This window comes from Struthio camelus, chromosome 14, assembly GCF_040807025.1.
Source record: "Struthio camelus isolate bStrCam1 chromosome 14, bStrCam1.hap1, whole genome shotgun sequence".
Classification (NCBI taxonomy): Eukaryota; Metazoa; Chordata; class Aves; order Struthioniformes; family Struthionidae; genus Struthio; species Struthio camelus.
In genome coordinates this window covers 9,924,396-9,937,320 of record NC_090955.1, presented here as the reverse complement: position 1 = coordinate 9,937,320, position 12,925 = coordinate 9,924,396, and the positions used below count along the sequence as shown (strand labels likewise).

General features: G+C 71.8%; 3 protein-coding genes across 7 annotated transcripts; 2 read left to right on the top strand and 1 right to left on the bottom strand.

Moving 5' to 3' along the window:
* Positions 1-353: 353 nt before the first annotated feature.
* TADA3 (transcriptional adaptor 3) lies at positions 354-4,414 on the top strand. Its single transcript, XM_068907224.1, has 8 exons — positions 354-643; positions 821-1,071; positions 1,251-1,356; positions 2,760-2,901; positions 3,204-3,307; positions 3,398-3,507; positions 3,831-4,016; positions 4,087-4,414. Exons 1-8 carry the CDS (start codon positions 437-439, stop codon positions 4,277-4,279), a joined length of 1,299 nt encoding a protein of 432 aa, XP_068763325.1. The 5' UTR covers positions 354-436; the 3' UTR covers positions 4,280-4,414.
* A 1,612-nt stretch (positions 4,415-6,026) lies between these two features.
* On the top strand, positions 6,027-10,017 carry CAMK1 (calcium/calmodulin dependent protein kinase I). Of its 2 annotated transcripts, none has more exons than XM_068907081.1 (11): positions 6,027-6,047; positions 7,104-7,235; positions 7,491-7,565; positions 7,660-7,798; positions 7,903-8,029; positions 8,181-8,256; positions 8,403-8,515; positions 8,722-8,800; positions 8,947-9,034; positions 9,145-9,277; positions 9,366-10,017. In XM_068907081.1, exons 2-11 carry the CDS (start codon positions 7,141-7,143, stop codon positions 9,419-9,421), a joined length of 981 nt encoding a protein of 326 aa, XP_068763182.1. In that variant the 5' UTR covers positions 6,027-6,047; positions 7,104-7,140; the 3' UTR covers positions 9,422-10,017. The 2 variants fall into 2 exon arrangements, with proteins under 2 accessions (XP_068763182.1, XP_068763181.1); XM_068907080.1 differs by lacking the exon at positions 6,027-6,047 and adding an exon at positions 6,363-6,505.
* OGG1 (8-oxoguanine DNA glycosylase) lies at positions 9,960-12,860 on the bottom strand. 4 transcript variants are annotated; one of them, XM_068907079.1, is made up of 8 exons: positions 12,842-12,860; positions 11,943-12,260; positions 11,450-11,820; positions 11,169-11,348; positions 10,908-11,086; positions 10,690-10,837; positions 10,438-10,487; positions 9,960-10,354 (listed from the first exon to the last, which is right to left on the bottom strand). In XM_068907079.1, the coding sequence occupies exons 2-8, from the start codon at positions 12,110-12,112 to the stop codon at positions 10,250-10,252; spliced, it is 1,203 nt and encodes a 400-aa protein (XP_068763180.1). In that variant the 5' UTR covers positions 12,113-12,260; positions 12,842-12,860; the 3' UTR covers positions 9,960-10,249. The 4 variants fall into 4 exon arrangements, with proteins under 4 accessions (XP_068763180.1, XP_068763178.1, XP_068763179.1 ...); XM_068907077.1 differs by having other exon boundaries at positions 11,943-12,221; positions 12,842-12,856; XM_068907078.1 differs by having other exon boundaries at positions 11,943-12,059; positions 12,842-12,853.
* Positions 12,861-12,925: the final 65 nt, after the last annotated feature.

The following is a 12,925-nucleotide window of genomic DNA, read 5'->3' as shown; positions in this document are numbered from 1 at the left end:
GGCCGGGCCAATAGGCGACGGGTGCTGGGCGCGGCTCAGCCAATGGGAAGTGTGGGGCGGGGCAAGGCGGGCGCGGCGTTGGCCTACGGAGGCCGGAAGGGACGAGCGGCCTAGGCCCGGCCCCCCGCGGCCCTCCCGGCCGCCCCCGCCCCGCGGCGCCGCCGCCCCCCCGCCCGGCCGCGGCACGCGCTGCCCCGCCGGCGCCTTCCGGGCGGCCCCGGCGCCCCCGGGACCTCCCCGACCCCCCCCCCGGGGCTTCCCTGCGTCCCGGCCCCGCCCCCTCAGCGCCCCGGTCCCAACCCCCCCCCTCCGCCGGTTCCCCTCAGCACCCCGGTTCTCTCCACCCCCCCCCCGCTTCCCCTCAGTGCCCCGATCCTTCTGCCCCCCGCCCCGTTCCCCCGAACACACCCGTGTGCTCCCCCCGGTGCCCGCCGCCATGAGCGAGCTGAAGGACTGCCCGCTGCAGTTCCACGACTTCAAGTCGGTGGACCACGTGAAGGTGTGCCCGCGCTACACGGCCGTGCTGGCCCGCTCCGAGGACGACGGCATCGGCATCGAGGAGCTGGACACGCTGCAGCTGGAGCTGGAGACGCTGCTCTCCTCTGCCAGCCGCCGCCTCCGCGTCCTGGAGGCCGAGACGCAGGTGCGGGCGCCGCCGCCTGCCCCGCGCGGCGAGGGCCGCTGGGGCCCGCCGCCCGCTCCCTCGCCTGTTCGTTCACGCCGAGGGGCTGCGGCGGCCTGTTGGGCTGCCGTTGGTGTGGGCAGCGGGCCCGTCCCCAGGCTGCGCTGTGTGGCATGACATGGTGTTGCTCTCTTCCAGATCCTGACAGACTGGCAAGACAAGAAGGGTGACCGGCGGTTCCTGAAGCTGAGCAAGGAGCATGATGTGGGCACTTCTGTCAAACATGGGAAGCCCAAGAAGCAGAAGCTGGAGGGCAAAGGGGGTCACGGGACAGGGCCTGGCCCTGGTCGGCCCAAATCCAAGAACCTGCAGCCCAAGATCCAGGAATACGAGTTCCCAGATGATCCCATTGATGTTCCCCGGATTCCCAAAAATGATGCTCCAAACAGGTGCATGGGGAACATTTGGATCATCCGTTTCCTTCCTTGCAGCTCCTGGCGAGAGGGCTGGCTTGGACCCGAGGGAAGAGGTGCCCTGGAGGGAAGGGGGGGTGTGAGTCGGCCTTTGCCGCGGCCCACGCTGTGCCTCTGCAGCCCCCCCTTACTGTCCGTTTGCTCCGTCCTCGCAGGTTCTGGGCCTCGGTGGAGCCGTACTGCGCCGACCTCACCAACGAGGAAGTCAGAGTCCTGGAAGAGCTGCTCAAGCCGCCTGAGGACGAGGCTGAGCATTACAAGGTGAAAGATCTAAAGCCCACCCAGTCTTGTAGCCTCTCTTCCTGTCTGTTTTCTAATCCTGGGCCAGTCTCCTGTCAATGCAGTCTTGTGCCTTACAGTGAACGCTCGCCCTGTGGGGATGATACTAGTTTTTTCCTGCAAAAGCAGGAATTTATCTGCACACTTTTCTCTTCTGGCTCCCGTGAGAGAGTGTCTTGGCTGCGGCCACGAGGTAGCAACTTGCTGCCCCCGTTCTGGGGCAGTGCTGAGGTTGTTGCTGTGCGCTTTCCTGTCCTTGGGAGGCAGTGCCCAGCTGTAGTCTGTCTGTTCCTGCTGCAGCGTGGTCCCGGCCTGTGAGACTCGTGGTGTTCTTACATGCAGAGTTCCTGTTGTTACATCCAACTTTGAGCACAAGGGACCTCTCTGGACCCTTGTCTGAGAGACCCCAAGCCCCCTTTCCCTTGTGCCAGCTGCAGGGCTCTGTTTGTTCTAGGGAGCCGAGCAGAAGGATTTTACACGCTCTAGGGAAGAGGACCGGCAGCAGACGGTTGTTTTTGTTGTCACCCGCTTGTAAGCGGGTGAAGAACTGGGGAACGGGGGCAGTTGTGGAGATGAGAAGTAGCAGCCAGGATGGGGTGAGAGACTTGGCTGCTCTCACCTCTGCTGCGTTACACGTGTGGTGCTGTTGGATAGCCACAGTTTCCACACGTGGAGATGACATCTCTGGTCTCGGCTACAGAAGAGCCCTGGGTGAGGGCTCCCTGCCTGATCAAAGACGCTGTGACCAGGGCTGGTGCTCGCGGTACCAGCTCCCTGATCTGGTCGTGTCCTGCCAGCGCTGCGTGTGTGACGGGCCCGTGCCTCTTGTACAGTGGGGATGGCTGAGTCACGATCAGGAAAACGCTCTTCCCGTAGCACGGTTTTAGATTTCACTCATAACGTTGTGGTTGCTCTTCCTGTGAGAGTGCAGCTTGTGGTTGCCGCTTTGTGTAGCTTAAAGACTCGCTGGGGTCTGCGCCGGCCGGTGGCACCGCCAAGCCGAACGGCGCCGGGCCAGCCAAAGGGGCAGGGCGGCTGCCGAGGAGCTCGGCCCTGGAGCTCACGGGCAGCTGCGCCGCCTCCAGGGCCGCGTCTGGAGGTGCCGAATTCTGCCATCTGCTCTGCGCAGGAGCTGTGGGAGAGGAGGGGAGGGCCCAGGCCTTGGGAAAGCGGGAGAGCAGCCCTGGGGATAGGGTTGTAGAGCCCCAGGGCAGCCGGGTACTGGCCTGGCTGCGAGCCAGGTGAAGTGTGCGGGGCTGGGTCCTTGGATGTAGGGCCTGCTCCGTGGCACGGCAGGGCCCGTCTCCTCGTGCCTGAGCTCTGGCGCGGACGAGGGCCCTGGGACGCTGTGCTGACCGCTGCTCTCGCTTGTCCTGTGGTTGCAGATCCCGCCTCTGGGGAAGCATTACTCCCAGCGCTGGGCCCAGGAGGACCTGCTGGAGGAGCAGAAGGACGGAGCCCGGGCAGCAGCTGCTGCTGACAAGAAGAAAGGCATCCTGGGACCGCTGACTGAGCTGGACACTAAAGGTGCCTCCATCCCTGCCTGCGTCTGCCCTCTGTGAACGGCCTGGAGGGGGCTGCAAGGCACCTACACGGAGCACAGCCAAGCCCCTGGGACGCTGGCCCTGCTGCCCTGGGGGTTCCTCCCTTTCCGGTGGCTGCCCTGGGGAGGGCACAACTCGAGCGCAGCTGCAGGGAGGCTCAGGTGGCAGAGACAGAATGGAGTAAAGCTGTCCCTGCAGAGGAGAGAACAGTTCACCTTGCACCGGAGTCCCGCTGAGGCGTTGGCCTCTCCCCTGCTGCTCACTGTTTTCCCTGCTTCCTCCCAGATGTTGATGCCCTGCTGAAGAAGTCGGAGGCCCAGCACGAGCAGCCTGAGGACGGGTGCCCCTTCGGGCCCTTGACGCAGCGTCTCCTGCAGGCCCTTGTGGAGGTGAGAGGGCTCGGGATTGCGTTGTGGCTCTGTCGGGCAGTGTCACTGCAGCTCGGTAAACTGACCCTTCTCTTGCCCTCTGGTTGCCAGGAGAACATCATCTCCCCCGTCGAGGACTCCCCGATTCCTGAAATTGCTAGCAAGGACTCGGGAGCCGACGGCGCTGGCACTTCCCCCCGCAGCCAGAACAAGCCCTTCAGGTGAGCAGCTGAGGTGGCCCCGAAGCTCTGCTTTGCCTGCTGGATGTCTGAACATGCCTGGGGTTCCATGTCTTCTGCAAGCGTTGGGAGGAAACAAAAAGAAACCTGTCCCTCGAGTAACTGCAGCAGAGTAGGTTGGGGCAAAAGGTAGCACAGCCTCGAGCACAGGCAGCTCCCGTTGTGCTACAGCCCTGCCCAGGTCCTGGCCCACAGAGCATCTATGTCCTCCCTGCGCCTTGGGGGAGAAGGCGAGTCCGTGCGCAGTCATGCTGCCACATCTGCTGGCTGTGGCGCGCATAGCACCCGCTCTCTGCCCTTCGCAGCGTCCCCCACACCAAATCGCTGGAGGGGCGGATCAAGGAGGAGCTCGTTGCCCAGGGCCTGCTGGAGTCGGAAGACCGTCCTGCCGAGGACTCCGAGGATGAGGTCCTGGCCGAGCTGCGCAAGAGGCAGGCCGAGCTCAAGGCGCTCAGCGCGCACAACCGCACCAAGAAGCACGAGCTGCTGCGGTGAGTCTGGCGGAGGAGGGTGACGTGGTGCAGGGCTGGCGGGCAGGGCCTGACGTTGGTGTCCCTCCAGGCTGGCCAAGGAGGAGTTGCACCGCCAGGAGCTGCGGCAGCGCGTCCGCATGGCCGACAACGAGGTGATGGATGCCTTCCGCAAGATCATGGCCGCCCGGCAGAAGAAGCGCACCCCCACCAAGAAGGAGAAGGACCAGGCCTGGAAGACCCTGAAGGAGCGCGAGAGCATCCTCAAGCTGCTGGACGGTTAGCGGACGGGGAGCTGAGGACTGGGCTGCAAGCTGCTCGCACCCCCCTGTTTTGCAGACTGTAGCTGAGCTGCCCCAGCAGCCAGGGCAGGGGAAAGTGGGGACGAGGAGGGTCCTGCCCACGGGCCTGGTGTGGTGGCAGTGCCCCGTCACATGCAGGGTGTTGGCACGGCTGTGCTTTGCCTAGGATGACCCCGTGGGCTTGGCACGGCGGGTGAACGCCCCCCCCCCCCCCCCCAGCGGTGTGACGCCCTGCAGAAAGACCTGGGCCCGCGCTACCTCCCTCGCTGCCCGTCCCGCTAGACCTCCTGTCCCAGGAGGCAGGTCCCAGCTGCTGTTCCCTCATGTCCAGCCCAGCCCCCGGGGCAGCCAGCCCTCCGCTTGGGCCGCTCCCGCAGCGGGACACGGGGGCAGCTGCCTGCCCTGCCTCTGTCACCCCAGTGCGCTGGCCTTGACCCCCGGGGTGCCCGGGCAGCTGCGGAGTACTGCCAGCCCTTTCGGGGATGGGGTAGACCGGCCTTGGCCTGCTGCACAAAACCGCTCAGGCCCTTGGCCAGCGCTGCGGCCGCCGCTACCAAGCTAGGGTGCGGGCCCTGCGCCAGCGCCGGGGCCTGGAGCTGGAGAGCGGAGCGTGAGGGCGGGGGGTCCCCCTGCCTTCGCCTCCCCTGGGCGTGGAGCTGCGCAGCCCTGCGCAGCGTTCCTGGGAACCGCTGCCTCGGCCGCTTCCGCCCCTCGCTGGGCTCCTGCCGCTATTCTCGGGGCCTGACATCAGCGGCGCTCCGTGGGCGGCCCGGCGGGCGGATGTGGTGGCCGCTGCGGTGCGGATCCCCTGGCCCGGCGTCCCTCTCGTGGCCCGGCCCCGCGCCGCTGCTGGGGGAGGGATCTCGGCCGCGGCCGGGGGGCTGCGGGGGGCCGGCGTCGCCCCGCGCCGGGGTGGGTGGTGGGGCTGGAGCGGCAGGTGGGGGGAAGGAAGGGGCCTGCTGGGGGAGCACGCTGGGCTGGGGGGGCCGAGCGGGGCCGGCTGAGCTCTCCGTGTACCTGTGGTTTGTGCTGCCTCGCTGCCAATAAAGGGAGGGCCGGCGAGGTGGTGGTGTGCTGGCGCCGGGGAAGCGGGGGCTCCCGGGGCGGCCCGAAGGCTCCGAGCCGGGACGGAGCGACCACGGGGGACGGGGAGGGGGCAGAGGCCCTGCCGTGGGGGGGGTGCTCGGATCAGGCTGGGGCGCTGGCCGCTGCGCTAGCCCCCCCTCCACCTTCCCCGGGGGCGAGGAGCCAGGGCAGGCCCCACGGCTGTTAGGGGCCAGCACGGTGAGGAGTGGGGTGGCCTGGCGGGGGGGGGGAGTGGGGCCAGGGGAAACCCACGGCAGGGGGTGCCAGCCCAGGGGGTGCAGCAAAGGGACACTGGGGCCTGTGCCCCGTGGCGAAGCTGGCGGGGGGGGTGCCCCCTCCCCGTGGGCAATGCCCCACGAAGGGCCCCACCCCCCCACCGCCGACACGCGTGGGGGCACCCAGGGACGCGACGCAGCACGTGCGTACGCGGGGGAGAGGTTCCTCGCGGGGCCCCGCCCGGTGGCCCGTGGCCTCCCCGCGCGAGGCCCGCGGTCACGCGTGGCGCCGCCGCGCCAGCGGGAGCCCATTGGCCGCGGCGCTGCGCGGCGCCGCCCTCCCCCCCCCCCGCGTGACGTCAGGGCTGGCCGGCGGCGCGGCGCCGGGAGGAGTCGCCGCTGCTCCGCGCGGGGCCGGGGCCGGGGCCGGGGCCGCCGCAGCGCCGTCGGTAAGGGAAGGGGGGGGGACGGGACGGACGGACCCCACGCAGCGGCTGCCGCGGGAGTTGGGGGGGGGGGACACTGCGAGCAGGGGTGCAGCGCCGAGGTCCCGCCGCCGGCTGTGCCGCGGGCAGCCCCACGCGGGCGAGTGGGTGGGTGGGCGAGCGGGGCGGCCCCCCGTGCTTCCCCTGCCAGGCCGGGGCGCCCCGCTCGCCCCCGCTCCGGCCGCCCCGCAGCCGCCGGCGGCCCTCGGCGGCGGGGCTGCCCGCGGGGCGTCGCGGGCTGCTCGAGGCCCCCGACGCCCCGGCCCCTCGCTGCGCCAGGCCCAGCCCGCCGCCGCCGGGGCAAGCGGGCGGCTCGGCCCGGCCCGGCGGGGCGACATGCCGCTGGGGCAGGACGGACCCGGCTGGAAGAAGAGGACCGAGGACATCCGGCGCATCTACGACTTCCGGGAGGTCCTGGGCACGTGAGTCGCATGCGGTTCCCCCTGCCCGGCGTCGCCCCTCGCCCGGGGCCGCCCCCCGAGGCGGGGGCCGCACGCCAGGGGCTGGGCCGGGGTTGGGCGGCGGGCGGGGGGGACGCACACAGCCTGGCCGTGCCCTGGCGAGGGGCCGGGTGGCCGCCCCGCGGCCGGCAGGGGTGCGGGCAGGGGGTGCCCGGCGCCGCCCGAGCCCGCCCCGGCACCCTAAGGCTCTTAGGCGGGATTAGCGGGTTAATTACAGAAAGGCTTAGGGGACGGGGACGGCGCGCACGCCGCCCTCCGCCTGCGCCGCCCCCGAAGCCCCGGGGCCTCGGCATCCCGCCCCCCCCCCCCAAACGGGCCCCCTGCCCTGGGCGGCCCAGGGGGCCGGCTGCCGTCACCCCCGCGGCCGCGACCCGGGGCGTTACCCGGGGCCGACGCGCCCCGGCCCCGCGTCCTCGGCCCGGCGGGTGGGCACCTCCCGCTCGCCTTTCTCCTATAAATAGTCGGACTTTCTGCCTGTTGCCATGGCAATAGCGGCGGCGCGTGGCTGCCGGGCAGCGGGCAGCCCCCCAGCCGGCTCACCCCGCTCCTCCCGCGCCAGCGGCGCCTTCTCCGAGGTGGTCCTGGCGGAGGAGAAGATGACCCAGAAGCTGGTGGCCATCAAGTGCATCGCCAAGAAGGCGCTGGAGGGCAAGGAGACGAGCATCGAGAACGAGATCGCCGTCCTGCACAAGTAGGGTCCGCCGCCCCGGCGGGCGCGGGGCCCCGCTGCGGCCGGGGCCGTGGGGTGGCGGCCGGCGCCGGCCCCCCGCTCCTCCCCGCCACCCCCCACGGCCCGGTCCCCCCCCCCGCCGGTGCCTGCAGCTGGGTGTTATCAGCGGCTCTGAAAATAGCCCAAGCCACGCGGCAGCCCTGACCCCGGCTGCACCGGGGGGGGGGGCCGGGCGGCTGGCCGGGCCCCCCTCTCACCCGCCGCCTCTGCCCGCAGGATCAAGCACCCCAACATCGTGGCCTTGGATGACATCTACGAGAGCAGCAGCCACCTCTACCTCATCATGCAGCTGTGAGTGGTGGCGGGGCCGGCGCGGGGCTGGAGCTGGCGGGGGGACCGGCACGCGGGGCGGCGCTGACCCCGGCGCTGCCCGGCCCCCCCGCAGGGTCTCGGGCGGCGAGCTCTTCGACCGCATCGTGGAGAAGGGCTTCTACACCGAGCGGGACGCCAGCGCCCTGATCCGGCAGATCCTCGACGCCGTCAAGTACCTGCACGACATGGGCGTCGTGCACCGTGACCTGAAGGTGAGCACCGGGGCGGGGGGGGGGGGGCTGCGACAGCGCCCCGGGGGGCTGCCCTGCCGCCCCGTGCCCCGCGGCCGCCCCGCTCTGACGCCTCCTCCCCGCAGCCCGAGAACCTGCTCTATTACAGCCTGGACGAGGACTCCAAGATCATGATCAGTGACTTCGGGCTGTCCAAGATCGAGGGCTGCGGCAGCGTCATGTCCACGGCCTGCGGGACCCCCGGCTATGTCGGTGAGACCTTGGGGAGGATGCGGGGGTCAGGGGAAGGGAGGGTCCAGCCTCTTCCCCCCAGCTTTGCCCGGGGCTCCCCCCCAGGGTGCAGAGGTGGGGTGCAGGCAGTGATTCCCCCCCCCCCCCCCAAAACCTGCCCCATTTCCCCCAGCCCCTGAGGTGCTGGCGCAGAAGCCCTACAGCAAGGCGGTGGATTGCTGGTCCATCGGGGTCATCGCCTACATCCTGTACGTACTGCCGGGTCCGGGGGCAGCCGCGTAGCCCAGCTCTGCCCATCCGCATCCCGTCCCCTGGCCCGGCCGCGGTCACCCCGCGTGCTGCCTGGGCCGCGTGGGGCCGCCCGCCGCCGTTACCCTCCCGGCCCTCCGCCCAGGCTCTGCGGTTATCCCCCTTTCTACGACGAGAACGACGCCAAACTCTTCGAGCAGATCCTGCGGGCCGAGTACGAGTTCGATTCGCCCTACTGGGATGACATCTCCGACTCAGGTGAGCCGCGGCCGCGCGGGTGAGGAGAGCCGAGCTGGAGCGGCAGGACCGAGCCGGGCCACGGTGGGGGGGGTGTCTCTGGAGCTCCCCCGGCTCTGGAGGACGCGGAGTGGCTGAGCTCAGAGGCAGTCAGCAGCCAGCCCTGGCCCCTCCGGGGGCGGCCGTGCCCCAGCCAGCGCTCATGGCTGCTCGGTGCTCTGTCCCAGCCAAAGACTTTATCAAGCACCTGATGGAGAAGGACCCCAGCAAGCGCTTCACGTGTGAGCAGGCCCTGCAGCACCCCTGGTAAGGGTGGGGGGAACCTGCCTGCAGCGCCCCGTCGCCTCCCCTGGCTCGCCCCAGGGGCCCCACTCCGGCTCTGCCCCCCCCCCCGCCGCCGTGGGGCAGGGGAGGGCCCCCCCCGCTGCCCGCCAACCCCTCTGCCACCCCAGGATCGCCGGGGACACGGCCCTGGACAAGAACATCCACCAGTCGGTGAGCGAGCAGATCAAGAAGAACTTCGCTAAGAGCAAGTGGAAGGTGAGTGCGGTTTTGGGGGGTGGGGGAGGGCCCTGGCGCGGGGCCCTGGCGCGGGGCCGGCACGGCGGGGAAGCCGGCGCCGCCTGACAGACGCTCTCCGCTGCCTGCAGCAAGCCTTCAACGCCACGGCCGTGGTGAGACACATGAGGAAGCTGCAGCTGGGAACCAGCCAGGAAGGCCCAGGGCCGCTGACTCCCACCAGCCCCTGCCGCGACGGCCGGCTGGCGGGCGGCACCAGCAACGGTGAGCCGGGGCCCGCCGCAGCCCGGGCCCGGCGGGCGGTCAGGCCCAGCTGCAGGCTCTGAGCACCTTCCTCTCTCGCTCCTGCCAGGGTCAGACTGCGAGCGCTCGCCAGCAAACAGGTCTCACCGCCTCCCTCGGGACTGAGCGCGTCCCCGCCGCCCGCGCCGCTGCCTCCTCGGCGCTGCACCCCGGCCGCGGGGAGCGGGCCCGGGCAGCACGGCGCAGTGCTGGGGAGGGGGCCGGGCTGGGGCCGAGCCCTCCCCGTGGGGCGAGGGCAGAGCACAGAGAGGCGGCCACGCTGGCCCCCCCGCCACCACCTCCAGCAAGGGCTGCAGTGCTGGAGGAGGAGGAGGAGGAGGAGGATGCCCTTCCTCTGCGACCTCCGAGCGCTGTCCCCGTCCACACACCCTCGCGCCGGCCCAGGGTGGCTGAGCTGGGGGGCACCCTGCCCTGCTCGTCCCTTCTCGCAGCCGGGGCCAGGCGCAGCAGGGGGCTGTGCGAAGGCGGCTGCCCCCCGGGGGGGGGGTGAACCCCTGTCCTCCCACCCTGCCACCTCGGGGCTCCAGCCGGGCTCCCTCCCTTCCTCCCTCCATCCGTGCGTCCGTCCATCCGTCCCAGCCACCTCTGCCCCAGCACTGCCCCAGCACTGGCTCCCTCCCTGCCCTGGCATGTTCAAGAAGAATTTTCCAAATGGATGTTTCTATTTTATTGCTTGTAATAAAGGAAAGAGGCAAATGCCACTTGGCTCTGCGCTGCCTCACGTGAGGGCTGGCTGGAGCCCGCGCTCCCCCCTCGCGCTGCCCAGAGCAGCAAGCCCCACACGGACCGGCAGACGGACGGACGTGGCACAGGCATCCCATCCCTGCAGGCCCCGAGCCAGGCGCTGGGGCAGCAATTCCCCTCCCCAGCTGCTGCCTGGGCCCCCCCACGCCCACCTTACATGCGCTCCCCACAGCCGGGGCTGTGGCACCCCTAGGAGGGCCCAGCCCTGCCCCTGCCCAGGCCCCGGCCCCCCTTGGGCCGGCCGCCGTCGCGCGCCGGCTCCCGGCCCTTGCGGAGGTCAGCGCAGAAGAGAACCTGCGAGCGGAGGGGGCGAAGGCGTTGGGGTGGGCACGGCTGCCGGGGCAGCCAGGTGCCGGCACCGGGGAGGGGGGACTCACCGCCTGTGCCCAGCCGGCGTAGGGACCCCACAGTCCCCGGAAGAAGTCGCCTGCAGAAAGAGAGATGGAGAGCGAGTGAGGGCCTGCAGCGTTGTGGCGCCTGGTCCCCCCACCCGCCCCGGCTACAGGCTGCCCCCCCGGTCAAGGGAGCGTTCCTCCAGCGCGAGGCGGCGCTGCCCTGCGCCGGGTTTCGGCCCCGGGGGCAGGCAGAGCCGGGCGCAGCAGCCCCCCCCCCCCCAGCCCCACACGCACCGATCTCCTCGTGCACCCGCGCCGTCAGGCTCTTGGCGCTCGCGCCCAGCGCCGGGCCGTAGTGCTGCCGGGCGATCTGCCACACGTGCGTGTCCACGGGCACCGCCTCCGCCTTGTCCAGGGCCATCAGGCACACGCAGTCGGCCACCTGCCAGCGTGCAGCGCCGTGAGCCCCTGCTGCCCCCCCCCCGGACAGCCCCGGCGCGGCTGCGGCTCACCTTGGCGCCCACGCCGGGCAGGGAGCGCAGCACCTTCCTGGCCTCCGCGTAGGGCGCGTGGCGCAGCCGGCACAGCCCGTCGGTGCCCAGCTCCTCCGCGATGGCCCGCGCGCTCTGGCTCACAAACTTCGCCCGGTATCCAAAACCCAGGGCCCTCAGCCGGGCCTCAGCCTCGGCTCCTGCAAGGGGACGGCGAGGCGGGTGGGCAGCGCGGGGCGGCCCCGCGGCGGCGGGGGTGGGGGGGGGGGAGGCTGCGCCTACCTGCGAGCGCCTGCGGCGCGGGGAAGGCGTGGAAGGGCTGCGAGTCCAGGCGGCAGAGGCGGCGCCCGAAGGTCCGGCAGAGGCGCTCGATCATGGCCGTGATGCGGGAGATGTGGTTGTTGGAGGTGCAGATGAAGGAGAGGAGACACTCGACGGGGTCCTGGCGCAGCACCCGCACCCCTGCGGGAGGCACGGGCTGGGGAAGGGCCGGCGCGGCACAGCCGGGAGGCAGCGCCACCCGTCACGAGCAGCACCCGGCACCAGCCCTGAGGCCACCCCACCTGGGAAGTCGGCGGCCACCCTCCGGAAATGGGGGTCGGCCGCCCCCCAGGCCCGGTAGAGCACGGGTAGCCCCACATCCAGCTGGAAGTAGTCGCGGAGGATCCCGTCCGTCTCGGCGCCGGGCGGCCCCGGGGGCTCGGCGCCGCCGTCGTCCTGGGCGCGGGGGCTCTCCGGGTTGCGTCTCCCCGAGGCGGGTGGCTGCTCCGGGCGGCACCGCTCGGGCGCCGGCGTGGCGGGACGCCCGTCCTCAGCCTCCTCCTCCTCGTCCTCGCCGTACACCATGTACCACAGCCGCCCCCCGGCCTGCGTCAGCGTCCACACGCGGCCGGCCAGGACGCCCGTCCAGCACCCAGGGCTGCTCTCCCGCCACCTGCCGCGCCGCAGCCCCCGTCAGCGGGCCCTGGCGCCGCGCAGGGGGGGCCACAGCTGGCCGGGAGGGTGGGCCCGGCCCGGCCCCACGCCCCCCCCCTCGCCGCGGACGCCCCGACTGACCGGAAGGTCTGGCCGCTCGACAGCACCAGGTCCAGGCGCAGCTCAGCAGGCGGGCAGGGCAGGGAGCGCCACAGCGCCGGGCAGGCCCGCGGCGCAGCCCGCAGCTTCATGGGCGCCCTGGGGTGGGAGGGTGGGGGGGGGGGCCTGGCACGGCGACCCCCCTGCCCCATGGACGCAGCGCGGTCAGGGACTGCGTCGCCCTGCCCCACACAGGCGGTAGGGTCAGGTGCTGCGTCCTCTCCGCTGCATGGGCACCGTGGGGCCTGGCATAGTGTCCCCCTGCCCCACGGACACGGTGGGGCCTCGCATGGTGTCCCCCTGCCCCACGGACACGGTGGGGTCAAGGACCATGTCCCCCTGCCCCACGGACACGGTGGGGCCTGGCACAGCATCCCCCTGCCCCACGGACACGGTGGGGTCAGGCACCGTATCCCCCTGCCCCATGGACACAGTGGGGCCTGGCACAGCGTCCCCCTGCCCCACGGACACGGTGGGGCCTGGCACAGCGTCCCCCTGCCCCACGGACACGATGCGTGTCAGGCACCACATCCCCCCGCCCCACGGACACAGTGGAGGCAGGCACCGCGTCCCCCTGCCCCTCGGACACGGTGGGGCCTGGCACCACATCCCTCTACCCCATGGCCACGATGGGGGCAGGAGCCACCGTCCCCCCGCCCCACGGACACGGTGGGTCAGGCACCGCGCCCCCCCGCTGCCCCGCGGTCTCCACCTTCGCCCCACATCCCCACTCCTGCCCGCGCCCCAGGCTCCCACGGCTGCCCCACGGCCAGCCCTGAGCCCCCCGTACCGCCTCCCGCCCCAGCCCCCAGCCCTGCCCCACAAGCAGCCCCAGCCCGGCCCCACCGCCCCAGCCCCACGCGGCCCCGGCGCTTCCCCACCATAGAGCTCCCGGCTCCCCCCGCGGAGCGCCCGCCGGAAGCGCGGTCGGCGCTCTGGCCCGCTTCCGGCTCCTCTGTAGCCGA

Bases quoted from the DNA above. Each gene is read 5' to 3' on its own strand.
- TADA3 (XM_068907224.1), top strand. From the start codon at position 437: ATGAGCGAGCTGAAGGACTGCCCGCTGCAGTTCCACGACTTCAAGTCG. The intron at 644-820 runs GTGCGGGCGCCG...GCTCTCTTCCAG, and splicing joins TCCTGGAGGCCGAGACGCAG to ATCCTGACAGACTGGCAAGA. The intron at 4,017-4,086 runs GTGAGTCTGGCG...GTGTCCCTCCAG, and splicing joins AAGAAGCACGAGCTGCTGCG to GCTGGCCAAGGAGGAGTTGC.
- CAMK1 (XM_068907080.1), top strand. From the start codon at position 6,420: ATGCCGCTGGGGCAGGACGGACCCGGCTGGAAGAAGAGGACCGAGGAC. The intron at 7,566-7,659 runs GTGAGTGGTGGC...GCCCCCCCGCAG, and splicing joins CTCTACCTCATCATGCAGCT to GGTCTCGGGCGGCGAGCTCT. The intron at 8,801-8,946 runs GTAAGGGTGGGG...CTGCCACCCCAG, and splicing joins CAGGCCCTGCAGCACCCCTG to GATCGCCGGGGACACGGCCC.
- OGG1 (XM_068907076.1), bottom strand. From the start codon at position 12,334: ATGCTGTGCCAGGCCCCACCGTGTCCGTGGGGCAGGGGGACATGGTCC. The intron at 11,821-11,942 runs GTCAGTCGGGGC...GCGGCGCGGCAG, and splicing joins TCGAGCGGCCAGACCTTCCG to GTGGCGGGAGAGCAGCCCTG. The intron at 11,349-11,449 runs GTGGGGTGGCCT...TGCCTCCCGCAG, and splicing joins GGTGGCCGCCGACTTCCCAG to GGGTGCGGGTGCTGCGCCAG.